This window comes from Zerene cesonia, chromosome 3 (genome assembly GCF_012273895.1).
Source record: "Zerene cesonia ecotype Mississippi chromosome 3, Zerene_cesonia_1.1, whole genome shotgun sequence".
Lineage (NCBI taxonomy): Eukaryota > Metazoa > Arthropoda > Insecta > Lepidoptera > Pieridae > Zerene > Zerene cesonia.
This window is the reverse complement of record NC_052104.1, coordinates 3176195-3200162: the sequence shown is the minus strand read 5'-3', so window position 1 is coordinate 3200162 and position 23968 is coordinate 3176195. Positions and strand designations below refer to the sequence as shown.

Sequence of the window (23968 nt, the reverse complement as noted above, 5' to 3'; positions counted from 1 at the left end):
TATTTTCTTATACGTAACACACAAACAAACTCCAAACGTATTTACCTGGATATCAAATGGTATACAAGGCACTCGTACTTTTTTCCTTTAATTAAAGTTCTACGAATGTTTGTGAACGAAATCTTGAACAAAGGTATTTGTTCCAAACGAAGAGCCGATAGCTTCAATTTGGAGTGTTTGTTTGGAGGCTGAGGTTTCCTCTATAAATGTTTACAAAAAACTTCAAGTATTCTAGTTGGGCACTCTTTCAGCAGAAGTTTCTAAAAAGGGTAATAAGCAAATGGGTAATCGAATGGTATTTTCTGGAAATATATCTTACCTCTATAGATTACTTTTGTCCACAACGCTTGAAGAGCATTTTACCTAATGCCATAATTCGTGTCTATATCAATAAAATAGATATATATTAACACATATTATTGTTTTATTTCGAGTATATTCTAAACGTTTAATTTTTATATTCTCTAATTTATACCATTTCCATATAACAATTCCCGGTGCCACTATCGACATTATCATGTGGTTCATTTTCCTAAATTCTATACAACTAGATTATTATACAATTCGTAGGTAATTTTATATATGTAAAGCACCGGTGAAGCCGTGGCGGATCGTTATTATTCAATAATCATCCAACAAATTTTATCTTATACGACAGTCCAGTGGAGATTCATTCTTAACTGAATTATAAATTATGAAGATACTATTTATTACGGCCATAAGAATGGAAATCGACGATTTTCGCTCATAAATATTGAAATACAGATGCAATATATTGTTAGACATTCAACAATTTATGTTGCACAATTATATAAGAGATATAATGGTGGGTGAGTATAAAAGTATACATTGTTGTTTATTTAAAAGATAAACAATCAATTTGACCTTAGTATATGCTGTGGGATCATGTATGGGCTGATGGTGATATGTTATGTTTATAATTGTGCTTTAAATAGTTCATCTACACTGTTTCTCAATAAAAAAGGAGATGGTTTTTCAACAGGAGGAAATAGAAGAAATTTTAAAATTCGTATATATTTATTAATTGGTCTATAAATAATAAAACTTATTCTTTACAAATAAATGACAAGATTATTATAATACAATTAGACTTTATTACATCTGTTCCACCTGTTCTGGATTTTCGCTTGGTTTCATTTCCTTGGACGCGGTCAAAATATCAACCTGAAAATTAATATTTCACATTTAATTCTTGTTATATTGAATCATTGACTGTGAAAACTGTGGTCAGAGCATAGTTTAATCAGTGGGATAACCGTGCCGTCATAAAGCAGTACTAATCCAAATGTGGAAAAGTTATGGCAATAGACCAACTAAGAATATGAGTGAAGTCTCGTTTTCCCTAGTGGTCTTTTTGGTACATGACATAAATCTGTTCCACTGATTGATTTTCTTTGTAGACAAAGAGGTAGTCAGCCTACTGTGTCCTGCCGAGACATTTTTTGTAAGTCCCTACCGGGAATCGAACCCAGGATCCCTCAGATCAACGCTCACGTGTTAACTCAAAGACTGTATGTATCTCTTTATATCTCTTTTTCATCTACTGGAATAAGTTGGATAAACCCACAAATTACTCATATTATGTTTGTTAACATATTTACATTGCTTTTTATGCAATGTATTGCATTTATCTAAAAAAAACAAATTTAACACGTTAGAGGACTTTGATAAAAATTCCTGATATCAAATATATTTCACAATCAAATAACAATTTTAAAATCCAATAAATTACACACACGCATATTAACATTCGCAAATACACGCATCGCGATATTGATATAATTATTTAAAGAAGTATATCAAGGTAAAATAATGATTAATGTTGTATTTATAGAAGTAACCGATTTTTCAATATACGAAGTATCTAAAACAGAAGCAATGCATTATCAATGTAGCTTTTTTACTCCCGGTATACTTCATTATGTAACCAAAATATGATTTTATAAACAATCTCACCACTCTGGTCAGCTTGCCCAAATGATCTTCGACACTGCGGAACACCGGTTGCAACCCAGTCTCGGTAAAGTCATCGAGAATTTCTGCTACAGTCTGACGGAAGCATTTTCTGAATTCCTTTAAGTCATTCTGGAAGTCCTCCCATGTAACAGGTACCCTCTTTATTTGCCCGTCATACTTCACAGGATTGTACGTCTGAAATTAGTTTAAATACATAAAACTATAATATATGCACAACGCCTATTACCAGTAATTGACCGCCTGTTTAGTAGGTACAGTGATTAGTCGTCAGCGTACAACCGAGGGGTCCTGGGTTTGATTCCTGGTGGGTACGCACAAAAAATGTTAATAGGAGTTCCGTGAGTGAGGCAATTAAAAAAACGACAACATAGACTGAATTAATTAAATACATAGTCATAGTCTCAATACCAATTATTACGATAATTTTGGATAGGATCTTGTACACAGAAAAAATAACATCTTCAACATCAATATCTTCTCAGTCTGAAATGTCCAAAATTAAACTTTAATATTGTTCAGATCGTTAATTTAGTATTTTCTCACCTAAATGAAAGTTTTGATATTTTCTAAAAACTCTGTACTGAAAAACAATCATTTAAAATAGTTACCTTAAAAGCAAACTTTGCATTGTGAACACCTAATTTGTATTTAATAATATCGCCTTTACCTAATTTAGTTTTTAAACAATTTGTTGTGTTTATTATCTATCACTAATATGAAGTTATAATTTTTATCAATTCATGAAAAAATTTACAAAAATAAATTGGAAATCCTGATTGTTGAATTGTGGTTGGTACAAGTCGCGCTTTTATTTAATTTGTGATTCAAAATTTATTCCTATAGTAGACTCACCTCAACCCGTCTTATTTTGTTCCAAGATTGTTCGAAGAAGTTAAGCAGTGGCTGTAGGTGGTCTTTCTTTACCGTGTTTACTGTATGAGCTAATGTTTCACTATAACAGTACTTAAGTCGATCCACAACGCCCGTCGGTGCTTCTGCTATTTCCGGGTCTTGTTCCATATCACTGATCACGTCGCATTTGACGAAGCCATTTATCTGTGAGGACAGAATATCTTAGCAAAGAAAATTTAGAGAGTCGAATGCCACTGATGACACACGGCTTTACGATCGAATAAAATAGATAACATTAATTGTTATTATTAAATAATATAACGTATGAAGTTACTAATGTCTATGTCCAACAGTGGACGGAGAAAGGCTGAGGAGAGAGACAGAGAAAGAGAGAGAGAGAGATGAAGTTACTAATATGAATTAAACCTTTATTGTTATTTTCATTATATCCCTTATTAAAATTGACTACTCCATTTAGTGGAAGTAATCTTACTTCACAGCTATACTTATTTAATTTATTTTACAAGCTACATATTTTCTCACATTTTGACATTTCTTTAATTACAGTTAACTGCTCGCGTTTTGTAAGATTGAGATAATCCAAACATTTAAATGTATAATCACAATTTAAATTTTTGGTAGAATCGCCAACATTATTTATTTATTTACCATTGTTTATTTAGAGAGTTAAGTAAGATAATATGAAAAAAGTGCTAGTACAAAAGATTTTTGTATATAATTGGCGGCCTTGGCTATAAAGTATAAACCATTTCTTCCAGGCTTAGCTTCTAATCAATAAACTAAATTAGATCAATAAAATAAAAAAGTATTTATTCCTATATATTTCAACTTATTATTACATTAATTATCAAAAATATTTAAAAAATTAAATACTCACGCTCGCAATCGCAAACGCACAAAACACAAAAAATATCCTAGTATCCATTTTGCGAGCTGAAGTTAAAATGCAAATATTTTTAATTTTCGTGGCCTTTATGTATTTCGTTTAAACAATATTATTCATGAGCAAATATTTCGTGCATCTAACATTAATTTGCGTTGCATCTTATAACTGTATCAAACAAAGTGCATATAGAGCATGTAATTAATTTATTATACACTGATTTATTAATCCAGTAAATTTTCACATGCCCTTTCTAAAACTTGTTATGTAGAAATAATCTGATCAATCTAGAAAGAAAATAAAATTGGCATCCAGCAAAATTTGGTGAAATGGGTAGGTTTTCTTGTGTATAATTTTGCAAGAATAAATAGAGTACTAGCTGTGACCCGCGGTTGAAACCGCGTAAGTCCGTATCCCGTAGGAATATCGGTATAAAAAGTGCTTATGTGTGCAGGAAAAAAAAACACGAATAAAACACGAATATGACATTTTCTAAAAAAGATTCCTAGCTAGATCGATTTATCGCCCCCGAAACCCCCTATATACTAAATTTCATGAAAATCGTTGGAGCCGATTCAGAGATTCCAATTATATATATACAAAAATTGCTCGTTTAAAGGTATAAGATAACATATAATATTTAGAAATTAAGATCATTATATTACGAATCCTTGACGTTTTGTATGCTACAAGAAAGCATGCAGCGAGGGTGGTCACGGGGATACCTTTTGAGAGAGTTTAAAATTCGTAAAACAATCTTAATTTCTGTTTTTTTTTTTTTGCTCATAAAAAATTTCAAAATAAAATTTACAAAACATCCTGCCATTCTGGTGCTTGAAAAAAATTATTATGTTAATTATCAAACTTCTGAGACGTCACGCTAATTTTATAAACTAGATTACCTTAGACAGCGAAAATAATAAAATTATCCAAAAAAAAACATTTTTTTTTCTAAGGGCCGCCGTTTCGTAGATTATATAACGATTTATAAAGTTGTAATTATAATATGCACATGTTTCTAAACCTCTGAGGCGGAAATGAAAAAAAAAATACGTTATTTTGGTTTTAATTTTCTTCTAACATTATATAAAAACATATGTATAATAAAGACGCGGGTTCAAATACCTCAGTACCTATCTTCTATTATGTTTTTCTTTAGTTCTTTCATAAATAATTGAGTATTTATAAAGTGCATTAAAAGCAACAAAATAACAAAAAACATACACAATATTCAACAGTTTTATATGCAGCCAGAAACATTTGTACTTTATTCAAATATTGACATTGTTTAATTCAATTACAACTGACTTTAACAATGTAAAATTATGTTGTTTTGAACAAAACTTTTTGTTATTTAAAAAAAATCAATAACTTTGGTGTCTATGAAGATCGACGGCACCAATTTATTAGTGACCAATAGTTTAAAGTTAATCTATACTAATATTATTAAGCTGAAGTTGCTTTGTTTGTTCAAACACACTAATCTCTGGATCTGCTGGTCCGATTTGAAAAATTCTTTCAGTGTTAGATAGCTCATTTATTGAGGAGGGCTATAGGCTATATATTCACCACTATATTTTCTTCTTTTAATATAAATAAGAAAAATCACGAATACCGGACCTCCTTAGACCACAGAAAATAGATAGATGTTCCAGACAAGCCCAAGATGGCAATATTATTAGATTGGCCTTGTTATGTCTAGTTGATAAATTTGATATTTTCTATGCCTAAAATACAATATTTCGTATCTGAGGATTTCGCAGAGTTGTACAGTAAAGAACAATAAAAACAAAGTTATTGTAGGTGAGCATTTTCTGGTGTTTATATTTATTTAATGTTTTTATTTTCCAATATCTATTATATTGTTTCATTATATTTTACATTAACACACTTTTTCTAAATAAAAAACATTTTTCTATTGTTATAAGCTAACATTATAAACAATACTATACGCTTCCAACCCGTCCTATCTTATAAAGGTGTATTTATACAGTATCACGAGTATCATAAATTCTATATCTTGGATAATACTCGTCATAACCTGGAAGTACTTCTTCTTCTTCACTATCATCATCATCTAAATCTTCACTAGATTCAGAGGAATCCGAGAGATCATCTAACTCATCATCGCGTTGAATATCTTCATCCTGAGATTCTCCTTTTGATAGACTTGCTTGTTCATTTTGTTCTTTCAATTCCTCTGCTTCATTTTCAATCTCTTTAGCTTCTTTGGGAGTAATATATTGAGGGACAAGTTGTATGATCATTTGATCAACACATTCATCGTCATCATCTTCACCATCGCTCTCAGTATCGAACTGTAATAGAAATAAATAAAGGAAAATAATACGATTTGATTTAATAAAACAATTTAAATTCCTCTTATGGATTGCCACTATGAAATAGCTCCGTTAAGTACCTAGAGGGAGTGAGCGACCATTTATCTAAAAATACATTTCATATTAGATCAGGTGACCTCAATTATTAAAGCGCTTTTTTATTCAAAAATCCACATACAATATTTGCATCCGGCGTTCCACTTTGTTGGATGCATTCTAACAAATTGTATCAGAGTAGTCGCAAGAGTGTATCAAATATTTATTGACTTTAATAAAAACAAAGTAATACAGTATAATTACTCCTTTTGGTTTCCATGAATATGTCATTACTATCATATTACACAAGATCTAGAACAGATCAATATAAAACCAAGAAATAAGTAATTATTCAATTACCGCCGTTTAACAAATTGCGGCTTCAAATTAACCTAGTATCAAACAAAATGCTTTATGTAGTTATGATCCGACTTTGACCTTATATGAACTGCATCCGGTGATTAATTTATTGTTATTGTAATACGAGACGTGCAACGCGATTGCATACACGTATAATATACATACACAACAAAAGCAGATATTGTATAATGGTATTGTGTATTTTTATTCTCCTTCAATGATTACTATTTTATTTACCTTATAGCTGAAACTTAAGATTTGAAATATGTATTTAAGAAGCGCTGCGAATACAAACCATAAATTTAATAATTCTATCAGATAAATATGTGATTGTGACCAGAAATTCATTACAATAAAAGTCTTATCATATACAAATAAATATTGCAAGTAAATAAATATAATCTGTATGCAAATATCAAATCCTAAACATGGCGGACAACACTAGTAAGTATTTCATATTTCAATTGTAAATACAAGCTCTCAACTCAGTATTTATGTTTAGTTTTAAAGGATATAACAAGCCACTTGCCTTGCAAGTTCGCAGCAATAGAACAAACAACGACCATCGCTTAGTCCGTTCAATATTTAACTTTGTTCTTAGTACCATTCCTTTATTTATGTACGTATATAAATATATACAATATACATAAATATAAGCTAGCCACTGATACATCAAAGGTTCATTGTTAGCGCAAGTTAAAAGTCTGAAAAATTGGATCGAACGAACGAAGTCCTTCAAGCGTGATGACGTGAATTAGTACAAATACATATAGAATAATTTGCCTAATATATCAGTAGAAATATTGAATACCTCAAACATATTCAAAGTAGATACATACCATGAAATTAATAAAAGGCGATATAGCTGCCAGGGTGTCGTCGATTTGTTTCTCAACATTACCCAGCTGTGATACGAAGGACCCCAGGCGCGTGTCGTTTGATGCTGTCGTGTTTCCCACAAACAAGTTAGAGTGGTCGGATGCTGTTGCATTAGCCGCTGTGTCTGATGGACGACATTGTACCTACAAAATATGGCATTACAAACATCATAAGTGGGTATATATTTTTTATATAATTTGAACCTCTATGAAAATTATGAATTATTAAATGAAGTAGTTAATTGCGTTTTTATCCTCGTACAAATAGTATGAGAATTACAATTCAATTTGTTTCTGTAGAAACTTCTTTGTAGTAAGGCAAATGACATGATTTTAAGAACAATAGGGGCTTCCCTATTCATCACCAACCTCGCCCGCTGGTAAGCAAAGATTTATTTTAAGATGAGGCGCGCTACCCTAGTAGATACCTCTTACTCTAATATTAAGGACTTATAGATTGTACTCGTTGGGGCACACAGATCCGATAAGTATTCGAGTCCCATGTACTTATATTAAATGGTTTATTAAGAAGGCCAAAAAGCCAGCAAGGTTCTAAATGCATATCTTAAAATCTTATGAAGTGTCTCATCTAACAAATGCTTAACACGCTATTATACTGATGTTCTATATAAATGCTTTTCAGTAATTAAATAAAGCGTATAATTTCACACAGCGCAGTTTAACGTCCGTATGGGAAACGGTCTCTTAATTATGCATAAACCTTTACGACAAATGCTCTGTACATTTCGTAGAACTGTATTTAAACTCGTAATAAACATATTAAAAGGAAGATGCACGTGTAAGCGTAAACCAGAACATATATGATTCGAATAAAGGTCTATTAATATATAAAATATTAACCAAAAAGCACGGGCCACATACTTAAAAATGAACACATCTCTTTACGTGGCCTTAATGTGGAATTATGCAAAAAATACTGTGTTATATGTTCTACCAGATATTATATTAATCACATAATCATTTTAATAACACAAAATACTCAATAACTATAATCTACCCAAAAATAAGAAAACAAAAACCTTACGTTATGCAAAAAAGCAGTCAATATTATAGATAAACACAATTTCAGCATTCTGGATAATTTCCAATTAAAATGCATTAGTACTAATAGAGAATTGTCGTCGCACCTGTTTAAATACATTCATTATTAGTTATTGTGCCTGAAAATTGACCAAATGGTCACGTTCTTATAGTAAATTATCGTTTTTTTTAGAATAAATGAAGTTATTAACGTCATATAACGATAAGTTTGTTCTTATCATAGCGTAATTATTGTAACAATGTATTATGTATGTTATGATGTTTGAAGCGCAGTAGTGTTTGCGGTTTAATACCTCGATAAGTTACATTATTACTTACTAGCCTTACGTTATATTTCCAAATAATTTAATTCGTAATTGAATAAAACACAATAATTTCTAGGGTGCCTCTTATTGTTATTTATAATTAAAAATACAGATTATAACTGTCTAGGTGGAAATATATCAAAATAAATCCAATAATTTTACGTGAATTGTAGGGTAAAAAATTATGTAAATATATTTATTTTATGTAAAAATTAATCAATAGGTATAGTTGAAATTTGACACTATTGGCTTGGCTATTATATGGCTTGGTAAACGAATTCAGAATAATTCAAAACGAGTACCCAACGAGTTAACTATAGGTGAACAAATATTTTGTATAGGTATAACAAAAATACATGTTTTAATACTTTTAGACACCAATAATTAAAATATTTACATAGAAACAACGAAATCAACTAATATTCGATTTCTTCGTCACTAAGCAATGTACTTTCGAGTTATTTTGTTGTCGTGATAATCACGTGCTAAGTTATTTACTAAGCACTACACATATTTACTTATTACATAAGCAAAGGTCAAAAATAGATCTTGATAAGGAATATGTGTTATTAGCGTATATTATAAGACTGCTGCTTACTAATGTGGCTATTTTTTATCCTAAAATATTAATTTCGAACCTAAAATTATAAATACACTTCATAAAACATATATGATATAAGATACAAGATGGGTCAACCATCTTATTTTTAACTTTTTATATAAGATTAAGAATGAGATTTCAATGTGTATATATCCTTTAATAAAATTTTATTAATACAAGGGCATACCCTTATTTTTTATCTAACGATGAATCGGAGGGTGAAATCTCTGTGACATAAAATCATAACTCTATTTGTTATAAAATGCAAATAAAAAATGTTGCATGAGAACGTTTTACCATCATTGGCCAATTGTACATTCTTCATAACTAGATTCATTGCGTATTATTCCTGAATTTTTATACGTTTTATACTAAAAATGTTAATGTTTAATCTTTCCGTAATGCTAAATAATAAGAATATTGAGTGTCAAGAAAATATGAGAAAAATTGGATCTATTTTTCATTTTATACTCCTATTATGAACATGCATTTTAAAGGAACAAGTCCAAGAGTCTGAGTGAAGAGAAATACACTAGGTTACAGAAAACTGTAAAGTTTTCTCCGATATTGAATATTCATGTCGCGATACGATCCATCGTTGGTACAAAACGTAGGAAATTTTTATTGAAAATTGTTACAAAGTTCCTCTTGAATAGTTTTATTTTCACTTTGTTCCCATATTTTGTTGGCATTTAAATAATACTGACCAAAACAGTGATAGTTTTTGGTATAAAATGTACGTAAAAATCACCTCAATAATAAACTTGATCGTTAATTAATAGATATGTATTCATATATTTTCGGCTGCAAGGACATGGACCTAACATGAGTGTCCAAGTCCTCCACGTTGACCAAGTGAATGTTGGAAAATGGCGCATTACTCACGCCAACGAAGTTTAGGATCGTAGATATGGCGGTTAACCTCATGATACTTTCCTTGACGCAGCGGTGATGTGGATAATGCGCAGATAAATTTAGAAATCTATTTATTTCTTGCACTCTCGAACTCCCGACTTTTTGATTTAAAGCCGAGTCAACACCAATGCTCAAACAAAACTCTCTTGTTGATTTACAGTGTTTTTCAGACAACTTTAATGCAACTCAGTTTTCTTCAGTTTGAGTAGTTGTAAAATCACTATTTCCTTATAATATTTATCATAGAAGAAATTATATTCGAAAAATTGTGTTACGTGACATTGTCCATATAGCGTATGTAGCCTGTTTATTCATTCAAGCGATTGCTTATTTATTTGAAAGGATGTGAATCTTCCGAAATAAAAATACATTTTTAAATGAAACTAAAGATTCAAACATAGTTATATATTCAATTCGCATTTGTAACAGAGGTAGAAACTAGAAATAGAATAGTAGAAGTTAACCGTGCAAAATGCGGGCAAATGTGCCAATCGCTAGTTCTCTATCATTCCATTATATCCACATGTGTGATGATACGTGCCACTTTATTTTATGTTCTATGCTTTAGATTTAAAGTTCTTTTTGAATATATTATCTTCATCGCAATTTGATAGGATGTTCCATATTTCATGTTTATAAAGGCTATTAGACTATTAGATTCATAATATTGTCGCATGTAGTGATACATCAAGTTCTATTGTATTGATCATAACTTTATTTTAGACACGTTCTTAAGATACATATAATTTTTATGATAAACAGAAAAAAATATTTACGACCTATTCTCAGGCCTATCGAATGTAGCATAAAATTTTGAAAAAAACACCCAAGCAATTTTGGAATTTGGTTTAAAAAAATTTATATACTAAATAGGTGATTCCGTTAACGTTTAATTTACTTATTAAGGGGCATAACTGTTAACGACCTATTCTCACATACAAAAACCCTACAAATATTTTGAATGCGAAAGTAACTGTGTATCTGTGTTTTTCTTTTTGCGTCGTTCGTGAACTAGGCGTGTGAAAGCCTCAGATTGTTTATCTTTACACACACGTGGACACATTGGCGAAAATCTAGCACACATATAAATTAAATAACCGAGGAATATGACAATAACGCTATAATTGCACACTTTTAGAAAACCGATTCTATCATACATCCAACATGTTGTTCGACGACAAAAAATATTTCACTTATCATGCGTTTGCAATGTTATTAGTTTTTATTCGCATAACACGCGTGTGCAATGTAAATAAATGCACTAAATATAGAACGATAATGACCGATGAAACAACGATTAATAACTACACGCTTCTTTTAGCATGCACAATATGCATTGAAAACTATACCAGCAAATGCGTAATTTACACACATTATGGTGATTCATTTATTGCAAATATTTATGTGTATAATAATGTAACAGAGTGGAGTTATTATAAAATTCCTTTACATATAATTTTCGAATAAGAGAATATATTATTATATATGTACAAAACGAGAAGAATTAAATTGTAATAATAAAGATGTATTCCATTACACATTTGGATGCATCAGTAGATAGGCTTATTTCCGTTCGTTCCGTTATTTATCCAAGTATCTCAATCGTTGGATATTTACCTCGAATTGTATTTAGCTGCGCCCAGCGGTTTTACGCGCGTGAGTCCGTATCCCGTAGGAATAGCGTGATAAATGTTGCCTATATGTTAGTCCAGTTGTCCAGCTATCTACGTACTGAATTTCATTGCAATCAGTTCAATAGTTTTTGCGTAAAAGAGTAACAAACACACACACATCCTTACAAACTTTCGCATTTATAATATAGTAGGAGTAGGATATAGGATAATTATTTATATTACAAATAACATAATGTTGTGATATCATTGATTTACCAACTGCGCGATCAGAACTCTAAATATTTATTTATCATCCGCCATTAATGTAAAAAACCAAATTAAACAACCGAAAAGTTTTAGAGGAATTACACACGCAAATTGAGTTAGTTGTTTAATAAGATTTATAACTCGTTTATCTCAAGACCCGGACAATACGTGGAAGTGTCACGTAGGCGTACGTGTGGACGTGGAACTAAAGATAATAATTAATTTAACTTTGAATTAAACATAATACTACACTATCCCTTCATGGAATGGTAGTTTAATCGAAGTGTGGGCCATTGTATAAATATGGTCGTATAACTTACAGCACATTTCGACAATGTGTCTACAGAGTATGGTATTTTACTTTTAATTATAGTTTGTACATATGTGTAAGTATTTTTGTGTTAAAACAAAAGTTTTTATAAAATCAAAGTCCAGGGTACAAAAGACGACTTTGATTAATCACGTATGAAACAAAGAAGGGCAGATAATTCAGAAGTTTAAAAAAATATATATATAAACTAGTATTAACCGTAACAATACTTAAAAATGATAAAAATTCATACATTTTACACCAAGTAAGCTTCAATTACAAAATTTATTTCTTATTCACATTTCGAAAATAGCTATAATACAAACCCATGCTCCTAAGAGAGTGAACAAAAACAATTTTAATATCAGCATATAGGAACTCCAGCGTCATATATCAATTCTTGCCTCAATTACCTTTCACTTACAGGTGTTCACGTAGTTTTAATATTATATTTTGCTTACATTATGTTAGAATAAAAATGGAAGATAGACTTAGGTATTACTTATTATTACTTACTTACTTACTTATATTTATACCGATGCTTGTATTTTTAATATCTATAGAGATAAATCAAATGTTTTTAATAGTTTTGTTTACTCTGCCTTTGCCTTCCTTTTCTGTGACTTTTTAAGAAAGAAAAAGGGATTTGGCCGTGAGCTACGTTAGTTTTTATCTCGGTCTTAATTAGTATACCCGTTTTAAACATCGTCAACACGATGTTAGCTAAAAACAAAATATTGCCAACACTCCGACTAACTCAATTATCTCTTATATCATGCAATTTTATACAATAAGGCATACGTAACGAATCGACCAAATAATTGCATCAAATTAAATGATATGAACACCCGAGATGTTATCATGAAAATGTAATTTAACAAAGGCCCCTGAACTACTGAACAAGGGTGTAAGTATTTATCTGATTCAGTCTGAAATACCTTCAAACGATTAACCCTAAATAACCAACGTACCCCACGCTTTATGACAATACCGTATGAAAATTCATAGTGAATCGAATCGATACCGGAATTCAATGGTCTACCAAGCTATCTTGTATTTCAATTAACATTAAAAATCGAATTTAATTAAATAAATAATATATATATACTATCTATCTTCCTGTCTAGAAAAAGTACTTTCCCAGAGAGTACATACTATGGCATTTTAAAACGCATATCCATAAAGCTACTTTATTTATTTTATTGTTTGCTAATTCATTTTTAAATATGGAAAAAAAATATGCCTTCATTCCAAGTTTTTTTCAGAATAAATTATTTTTAATATAGGGTTTTCTGCAATATTTTTATGAAAATTCTTCTTCTAAAACATTCTACAAGATAGTACTCCTTTCTTTTTTACCATTTTCCTACAAAAAATACTAATCAATTTGTGATTTTTTGTAATTCCCAACAATCTCAACAAATATAAAGACTGCTTTTTCTTCTACTACCTACTTGTCATATATTATATTATTGTAATCATAAATTGCGAATACAATACACGATTCACATTGCGCAATATAAAACCTTATTAGCTTTCCCCTAGGCACAAAATCTAATAAACTTGAAACTTCCAGGTCTGTTCGAAACGGAAGGCGTGAGGATACCAGGTACAGAGTGTGACTACCAGTTCAGCAGATCGGGCAACCGGCCCGCCCACGGCCGCCTCTACAGCCCGAGATACCCGTCCATCTACCCTAACAATGTGCGCTGTTCCTATCACTTTCATGCCAGGTAAATTTGTTTATTTATTAAATTCTAAGATACATGCTTTATATGTCCTTGTCGGCATTGAAACTGTTGGGTCGCTGGATTGGAAGCGCTACCACCGCCCATAAACATAGAGGCGTAACGTCGAATGCAGACCTTATGCCTATACAAAAGCATTGTCGACTTTCAATTGGAAATGAATTAGAGGAATAAAAGAACGGACTGGAAAGGGAAAGATAAGGGATATGGGCCTCCGGTATAGAAGCAATAGCTAGGCAAGAAAAAACCAATGCAATCTCATGAAACATAACTTATAAAAATAACAATAAAATGATCTAGCAATGGTAGTATTATAAAACGATAAATAAACGTATTTGTAGTGGATATATATTGCTTTTTTAGTAAACATATGAATGTTTATATGCACAATCTGAAAATGCTATTTTGGCAGATACAGAGGTTCAGGTCGTACCAATTACACATTTATTTAAAGGTAAAATATAACTATGTAACTATAATAGCGGCATTTATAAAACAAAAATATGTATAAGGCCTGACAAAAACATGATTTTTTAATTTAAAAACCTTTGTAAACCTGATTATAGCATTACTTTCTGTTTACCACGTCAAAGTTTAAATTTATTCAGGATTTAAGAGTCTTTTTTGGAAACATCAACTGTCAGCACGTCTTTGTTTTATAGTGTGGGGCATGCACATTTCGTTTACAACATAGTTACATAGTTTATGGTCAATCTTTTAGCCTACCATAAAGAGGCAAGACGTCGACGATAGACACTCTTATCTAGTCGTTATAGCAATTTATTGTTCAAAATCAATTATAGAACAGAATAAATTTGCTAATTTATCGAAAAATTAACTGAATAGGTAAGGCTGGATTAGAGTCACGCTGACCGCACGCTTACCATCGGTGCTGACAACTAAAACGTATCAATTTCTTTGCACCGCACACGCTAATACCCACGTGTTATTTTGAAACGCTTCATAAAATTTCATACGTTTCTTCCGTCAGCATCAACGGTCAGCTTGCCAGCGTGACTCTAAAACTAGCCAAAGAGCTGAGGAAACAATCTTCAAAACCATGGAAGTATCTATACATCTATATCTATATCTATATATCAATCATGTACATCTAAATGAATACCAGACAATGTCGGATATTAAGCTTACTGTGGTAGGTCAGGGACAGCAAACACAGCTCGCGTGTCATAATCGTGTGCGACATGAAATTGGGGTACAACATTCAGATCGATAAATATATACTGTATTCAAGCGAGTCGGGCATTTTTATACTATCCTCGAAATACTATATAACGTTTTTAACCTGGTTTTTCATAGTTAAAAAAAGTCAAATTAGCTTATGAATGAACCTATTGAAGTTCTATGAAAGTGTGTACTGACATATTATATGCCCAGCTTTATATGATACAATATTTTAACAGCATTTATTCGTCTAATTACTATAGGAACAACAAAGAAAAATGTGTCTTCAAACCTGTGTCAATGGATCTGCATAAACAGTATTCAAACATTATTATGTTAACTAACCTAACTATTGTTAGGCAACAATGTATTTAAGTTATAAACCGAAAGGATATTCGCAACCCTAAAACTAGGACGTCTTTATCTATCATTTTATACATTCATAACATTAAAATTTCGAGATAAAAATAATCCAGCACAAAAAGCTTCATAACACCGACTATCAGATGTTGCGCTGTGAGATTAAGATGTAATACCTATTTTTCATTTTCAGACCGAAAGACCGCGTCAAAGTAGTCTTTGAAGAAATTTACTTACAAAAAGGAGATATAAGGTGAGTGGAGTTAGCGCTTTAGTTATTTATTAAACAGGATTCAAATGAAAAATGTAAACGAGACCGAATTGTAATTTAGGAATGCTTTTTTATTTGTGCTTATACTTTGTATATTTTGTGGCCTTAATTTTATTATTGTGTTTGATGTTGTAATAGTCGCAAAAATACTCAAATCCACGATTATTTATACTATATATAGTATAATTTTAAACGTGTAAAACTATGAAAATATACCAAATAAAAGAAAATTATCTTGAATTCACTTTATCTTAAAAAATAGAGCATTAGTACGTAGCGCATAAATTGCTCTTAGCATATTATGACTTTTTAAACCCAACGCGATCTTAGCGCCCATCAGAGCACTAATCTGACACCGTGTTATGACGCCGAATCGTGTTGTACCACAGATAATATAATACTATACTAGTACTAAACGCTAATGGCGTCAGAAAGAACGCATACTTAGAGCGCGTCAGAGCGTATTCGTTCTGTTTGATAGTATAATATCTATATTTATTCATTTATCAAGCATGTAAAACTGTCTTATAGTTGTCATGCATTTATTCACAATTATATACGCAATATCCAACGAAATTTCATCACCAAGGCTAATAATTATAAATCATCCCAATCCATTTATTCCAAACGTATATAATTTCTTAATAAATAACCGAATCAAAATACACATACAATCAGGATAACTGAATTATTAATATCAGTCGCTTCAGTAATGAGCTCAGATACAGTATCGCTTAATTAAGTACATTATGCATTCACCTGATCGGAACGGTAATGTTTATATTGAGAATAAAAAAACTCCGTACGTGTCTGGAATTCGATGCATAAATTGATATAAATTGTAATGTCAAGCTATAATTCCGCATATTTTACTCCGTTTATATCATAGTTATTGCTTGTATGAATCATTTGAACAATGCAGCAGTAGCCATTGTTTCTGATTGCCATCATAAATAGTAAACTCATGTCTAGGTATGTAATTAAAATTATATTTTTTAGGAAAAAAAATATTAAGTAAAATGATAACACAAACATTAGTCTTATACTTATAATTCTCAATATGAGGTAGATATTAAAGAAATTTACTACTACTTTCTTACTAGCCTACTTTCTTTTAGTGTTGTTTTTGGTACTATTTCTTATACTATTTTTGACCTTTAAATGTTAATATGGGCATTTTAAAGAAGTAGAATAATTTAGATATCACCCGATGCCGATACTAACTCGAACATCGAAACTAAACAAATATTTTTAACTATAAGAAGAACGTCAAAAAAAATTTCAAGAGGCGTTGTATAAAACATTAATTCCAACTAACACGTTATTGTGAGGCAAACTCGCTGTTGCAATGTTATTTTTGATCATGATTGTGAGTATGTTTTTTATTTGTTGTTTATTGATGTATGCACGTGACCAATAATGCAACAACAATAATTGTCCTCACAAAAACAGACTAAATTGATTACCCAACACATAACGAGATAGCCGAACTAACTACTGTAAAACAATGTTCTATTTGCAAACTTAACAGTTCCATCTCCCCAACGGAGTTAATTGAGACGAATAAGTTAAACTCAATACAAGAGTTTGTGGAGTGGCTTCCAGGCACAGCAACTATAGCCATGCTCTAAATGAAGGGAGATTAAATAACTGGTCCACTCAGTCTACACATGACATTCCTTTAAACGTATCCAATTACTTTCGATCAATAATAACTACTTAACAGCACAAATGAAAACGTCTTTATATTAGAGATAAGCTCAAAATAGTTATTTTTAATTTAAAAGTTTTACTAAGTATAAGCATAAATAATATAATAAGTACTGTACTAGTAAATGCGATTTATATTTGATTTATTTTTGGCTATTCCTAGGTAATGCTCGGAATAAAATTTATACCACGTTTTTTATATAAGGTCGTAAATGTACATTATACTCGCATTAAATCAAACACTCATCATCATTAAATAAAACAATAATCGAAATGTTTTCTTTATCATCACACAAAGGATTAATTTATTTCTAACGAAATTCTAGCAGAAGAACTAGCTACAATTAATAAGTAGATGAAGGAAGGTACAAAATACACGCAGTCGTGAATATGTTCCAAAAGTCCCTGACCCTTCGTTTGTTACATATGGAACCTATTGACAACCCAACCAATTTCGAAATTACAGCTATATTGAAGAGTATTCACTGTATTTTACAGCGTACACAATAATTCCACCGAATATCACCAAGGGATTCAACCATAAATACTATATCATGACATAGTACAATTGAATATAGGGAACCATATATCACGTTGGACGTAACCGCACGCCGCACCGCTCACTGCCCTCTATCCCTACAGATGGTTAGTTACGTAATTTGATGGACAATCCAATTTTCAAATACTAATTTTATTAAGTAAAATAACTGATGTTCAGGATGTCAAATTAGGACTGTAAATGTGAAAATAAAAGTAGGTGATAGTCATAATTATGATACGAGGAACGGAAATAAAATTGAAATGCCCGTTTTCCGGCTTAGTAAAAGAAAATAGAACTTATAGAATAGAATTCCTCATAGCATTAAATCGTATAGTAGTGCTAAATTCAAAAACTATATTAAAAACTAGCTGCGCCCCGCGGTTTCATCTGCTTAAGTCCACACCCCTTGGGAATATCGGGATAAAAAGTTACCTATATATTATTCCAGTTGTCGAGCAGTCTACGTACCAAATTTCATTGCAATTGGTTCAGCAGTTTTTGCGTGAAAGAGCAACAAACACACACACACATCCTTACAAACTTTTGCATTTATAATATTAGTAGGACTAGTAGGAAGGATGTATTAGTTCAGAGAGCCTACTATATCATCAATGAATATAGTATGGAAGATGACAATCCATGGAATGTTGTCGCTTAAGAACCACAGGTCAGTTCATTGGCATCATTGTAATGTACATGTTACATATTATGTAGTATTAAAATGTAAAATTTATATTACTTTAAAAGAGCATCTACAGAGCTTCTTGCCGGCTCTTCTCTGTAGAAACTGCCTTCTGAACCTGTGGTAAATGTTATAACTGTGTAATATGACGATTCAAAAGTGCTTCTATAAGAAGTCTAGTTGAATGAATAAATGTTTGAGTTTGAGATTGAGTTTGAAAGGTTATATTTGTATATACGGCCTTACCAATCCAGTGTATATATTTATGCGGATTATAATTGTCATTATATCTAACTCAGGCCTATCTGATTTAATAGAAAAACAGGAAGCCTTTCATAAAGGATCCGTGAAGTAATACATTTTAACATAGATTTTAAATTTAGCACTACTAAACTCTTTGTACTATGAGGAATTCTATTGTAAAGGCCTTAAAAATACCTTTTATTTATTTCTTTAGAAAGCCGGAAAACAGGCATTTCAATTCTATTTCTGTTCCTCGTGTCATAACAATGTCTATCAAATACTCTGGAGCAAGAAATATAAAATCTCATTCCAACACTACTCATTGCTTCCTTTATAAATACTTTTTAAAAATAAATACCAGAGCAAAGTACGATAATTTCACGGAACTTCATGAGTACTTTATCAATATGTTTTATCAATGTATATGAACGTCTACTTGAAATAATGGAGAGAAAAGTTAAGGGTTAGATAATTGGACCTTAAGCCTCCCACGACCATTACGAACAGAGAGTTTGATCAGAATATAGCAGAATATGATTTTATCCTTGAATATATTTCAGTATTAAAGTCTTGTACATATCATGCTAGCTTTCCGCCAAAATCTTCTTCACCTGCGTAGTAAAAGGAAAAAATAGATAGTTCCGATGTTTTCACAACACATTTTCAGGCCGAAGGATTTCTAGGATAAGAACTCTGTCCTTTTTCAGGTAATAAACTATCTTTGAATTACATTGCATTCAAATTAGACCAGTGGTTTAGACGTAAAGAGAAGACAAATAAAAAGAGCGACTTTCGCACTTGTAACATTACCTTACTCATTATAACGCATGTAATATGGCTCTTTATTAAAAGAGTTAGAAGTAACTAAAAATATCGTTTCTTTCTGTAGCACAGAAGACCTTTCAACGGACTTCAGAAATTGAGCAGATTTTTGGATTTTGTTCAGATTTTTCGATTAGTTAAAACTATTTTGAAGATTTTTTTCATTTTGATAATTTTATAAGAAAGCTGAAAGCTGCCTCCCGTTTTCGTTAAAAATAATATTTAAAACCTAAAATACTGCAATACAAGCCTAAATTAGTTTATGCCAAATCATGGTCTAGATCACTCCGGCTTCCATTACGCTCCTCCTTATTAAATTAATGGCAATTTGTTTTTATAAAACAGCATCGTAATGAATAGAAACTTCAAAGGAGCTTTTCACTCGAAACCAAATGATTTACGTTAACGAAATGCTTTGTTAAGCCACTTTAATTAAACTTGTAATTCAGAAGCCCCTGTCTCCAAATCTTAAGAATAAATTGCATTACTTAAATATTTTAAAATTACCGCGCCAAAGCCTTTGCTTAACGGTAAATTTTGGTGTAAGATAAATTCGGTCTCATTATGTTTTGTAAAAAATGTTAGGACATTATCTTTATAATATATATATACGGATACCTATATCATTAAGAGGAGACTTTTTCAACTTGTGGGTCGCGAAGATTCTGTACGGGAGTCACGGGAGGTTGAACGAAGTCCCTCAGTAATAAATATAAATTTATTAAGAAGTCATTAACAAAGGAACATAAACTCGTAATATTCGTATGTTTAAACGAAGCACAAACGAATCTAAATAACAATCTAAATTTAAGCGTTCTAGCTAGCTTGCTTTTTATATGGGCTATTGATGAATTTATCGCTTCGCACAAATAAGAGGTGGCTTCTCAAGGGCATATTGTGTAATATCTGATCAACGGGATTTTCCTTATTTATAGCTGCAATTAAAATCGGTAATTTGCCGCATAAAATTAATTCAACATTTCTGTATATATAAAAAAGCCAAGTGTCTGTCGGGGTGTCACATAATAAGTTAATATGAAGGTCGTATTAACCCACTACAAGACCAACTTTTAAAATTCTACCCAATATAAATCTATTGTCAAATTTTTAGACAACCAATCCATAAAAAATAGTTTCTTAATTAATATAGTACCTTATTACATTATAAATGAAACTCTGTTCGAAGTAAACCGCAAAGAATAAAATTTAGCAAAAAGATGGTTAGGACACAGGATACTTTTTATCCCGGAATACCCACGGGAACGTGTGCTATGCGGGAAAATCTCTCGGACTGTATATATTTTCCTTTGACTACGAAGCCGAAAGCTAGTATTCCATGTACCTATAATTTTATGACTCCTACATCAACCTTGTCTAGTCGACGCTAACTAACTTAATTCCACTACCTTGCTTGCTCTTCTACGACAATTAGATTTATTGGTTCACGAGAACGGCGGACACTCTTAAAGCTATTTGCTAGAATGTTATTTTACTAGATATGAAGTGAAGTGTACATTTTTATGAAGTCTAAATTTAGCAGGAGAAAAATTAAATGATTACTAGATTGGCGTGATTCAGTTGTATTTGATAGGAAATTGTTGTCATTTGGAACCATTTTAGAGTCTGCAGTGTTCCCTCGCCAGGGATGTTGATGGACTTTTTTGAGAAAACTTTAATATCTGGTAACATAACACGCACACAAATATGCATGTGCGTGCAGTGCAGACTTTCTGTCACGCACACGTAATAATAGAGGTAGCGATGCTCGAACATTCGGCGCGTTCCAACTGCCCTTTGAGATCTAGGTCTATAGAAAATCTGAGATCTAGGTTTATAGAAATTAAATTTGTAAATTACGCTTTTAAGCCCACTTGAGTCGTAGTGAATTGTAATTGAAACCTAAAATATTTTATGTTTTTATTGATATAGATTGTTTTATATACATTTTAGAAAATATAACAGACCAATGCTTGTCATGCATTATATTATTTTTGCGTACCGTTTTTATTAAGAAATTGTAAGGAAACAAAAATATCATATAAAATAGCAATATAAAATTGGCATAAACTTTTCTGATTTCATATTCTCCATCTATGATAAGGAATAAAATATGACCAGCGTCTTATATAATAGGTATGTTCTTTATATTACTTTCTTTATCTCAGCAAAGAAAACTTATTATTATTATTATATCCAGTAGTGCATTAATCCTAAATCGATTAGAACGATTTATAAATAAACCTATATAATAGCGATGTAAAGTTCTACATTATATAAGACTTCCACTACACAACCTCGAAGCCATTAAAGCCAAAACCAGTGTAATCTCGGGAGACGGCCACTGAAAACCTCGCATACATCTCAAACTTTGTTCTACTAAGTGCCATTTTATAGGTGACTCTTTGATCTTCCTTCTGTATAAGCATATAAGGCCATTTCGTACCAAATAACTGGATGCGGTAATACTACTCTTGACTAAATAAAAATTATTAATCTCCGCTATTACTACAAATCTGATGCCGGTTGTTTATAATGCGACGACGACGATTGATTGAAAAGGACTTCTAATAGAGGCCTATAGATGATATTGTTTGAGCTAAAAGAATCATGAATCATCTTTAAACAAAAGCACACCTACAACTAATAACAAAATTATTGGATATGTCAAAGATAAGCACATAGGTAAATGAGTATTATTGGGATATAATAACGTGGATATAATTCATATTCCAGACAATGTCCATCTAATGACCGTGATCCGCTTTAAAGATCAATCCATTCTTAATATAATCATTTTTCACTTTTTCACTTTTTCCGAGACAAGTTAAAAAACGTTATATGTACCAACTTATTTTTCCCCTCTTATTTAAAATATTACCTATGTTATTAGGTAACAGTACATATTAGAACCACTCAAGACAATTTATATACTCCAGCCTCATTCAAATGTAGTTCTAGGCCAAACAACTAAACGCGAACAAAACAAGCACTCCATTAAAATAAAGTCACGCAATTCGCTTTGTTTAAAAAGAAATAATTCAAATGTTTAAAAATATGAAATGTCGATATAACCCAGTTCCAACAATATCTTTTAAAAGCTTAGATAGGGGAACCTTGCAGCTTACTATATTTAGAAGATTTTGTGTGTTATAAATATATACTAATGTCCAACCTCTTGTGATAGCGTCTAGGCCTTAACGATTTAGTCACCAATACACGTTATAATTTTATTTTATTAATAGCAATCGTGCATATGTTTTATCTATCTCGCATCAGGTCAATGAAACATACGTAGCCTAATAAATAATCCTATTTTCAGCTGTCTGCGTCGCGCGGACATCATTAAAGTGTTCGACGGGAGAGACACGGACTCGCCCACAATAGCAATGCTGTGCAACGAGCTTACAGGTACGCTGGATGCGATTAATATTGCCACATGATAATTGGAAAACCCTGTTTGGTTTGTTTCGAGTTCCAAGATTTGTACAAAACGTTGTATGTGTGGCGTAAATGGCGTAATGCTATCTTAGGTTGGGCAAGCTATTATTGACATTATTATTACTTCATTGAATTCCATATAGGCGTAATGTGATTTTAAGAGAAAGTTCATTTTAACTAATTCCTTCCTCAATCAATTAATTGTGTACGAACCTTACATTAAAAGGACTAATGTCAGATGAAATGAAATGTGAATGCAAACAATTTTACTTTCATTCAGCAAAATAGTAATATGAATTATAAAGCAATGAAATTTCAATTATATAAGAAAGTAGTATTTAATCTATAAATGAATCCTTTAAGCCCTATCCTATACCGTATATTACAAAAACTACGTGGTTTTATTGTATCAAGAAGAATCCTACTAATATTATAAATGCGAGTTTGTAATCATGTGTGTGTTTGTTGCTCTTTCACGCAAAAACTACTGAACCGATTGCAATGAAATTTGGTACGTAGCCAGCTGGACAA

At 31.4% G+C, this 23968-nt stretch overlaps 3 protein-coding genes across 4 annotated transcripts in view; 1 reads left to right on the top strand and 2 right to left on the bottom strand.

The window, feature by feature from the left end:
* Positions 1-23968, top strand: part of LOC119839514 (suppressor of lurcher protein 1) — a 180349-nt gene that overhangs the window by 98457 nt on the left and 57924 nt on the right. For both annotated transcript variants that reach the window (XM_038365828.1, XM_038365829.1), the window contains exons 6-8: positions 14017-14173; positions 15924-15983; positions 23319-23407. In XM_038365828.1, coding sequence (XP_038221756.1) covers positions 14017-14173; positions 15924-15983; positions 23319-23407 — 306 coding nt within the window. The remainder of the gene's footprint in view (positions 1-14016; positions 14174-15923; positions 15984-23318; positions 23408-23968) is intronic.
* LOC119839515 lies at positions 1096-3885 on the bottom strand. Its single transcript, XM_038365830.1, has 4 exons — positions 3749-3885; positions 2851-3054; positions 1978-2172; positions 1096-1185 (listed from the first exon to the last, which is right to left on the bottom strand). The coding sequence occupies exons 1-4, from the start codon at positions 3794-3796 to the stop codon at positions 1117-1119; spliced, it is 516 nt and encodes a 171-aa protein (XP_038221758.1). The 5' UTR covers positions 3797-3885; the 3' UTR covers positions 1096-1116.
* Positions 5657-7816, bottom strand: LOC119839516 (putative uncharacterized protein YGR160W). The gene is made up of 2 exons (XM_038365831.1): positions 7329-7816; positions 5657-6072 (listed from the first exon to the last, which is right to left on the bottom strand). Exons 1-2 carry the CDS (start codon positions 7329-7331, stop codon positions 5740-5742), a joined length of 336 nt encoding a protein of 111 aa, XP_038221759.1. The 5' UTR covers positions 7332-7816; the 3' UTR covers positions 5657-5739.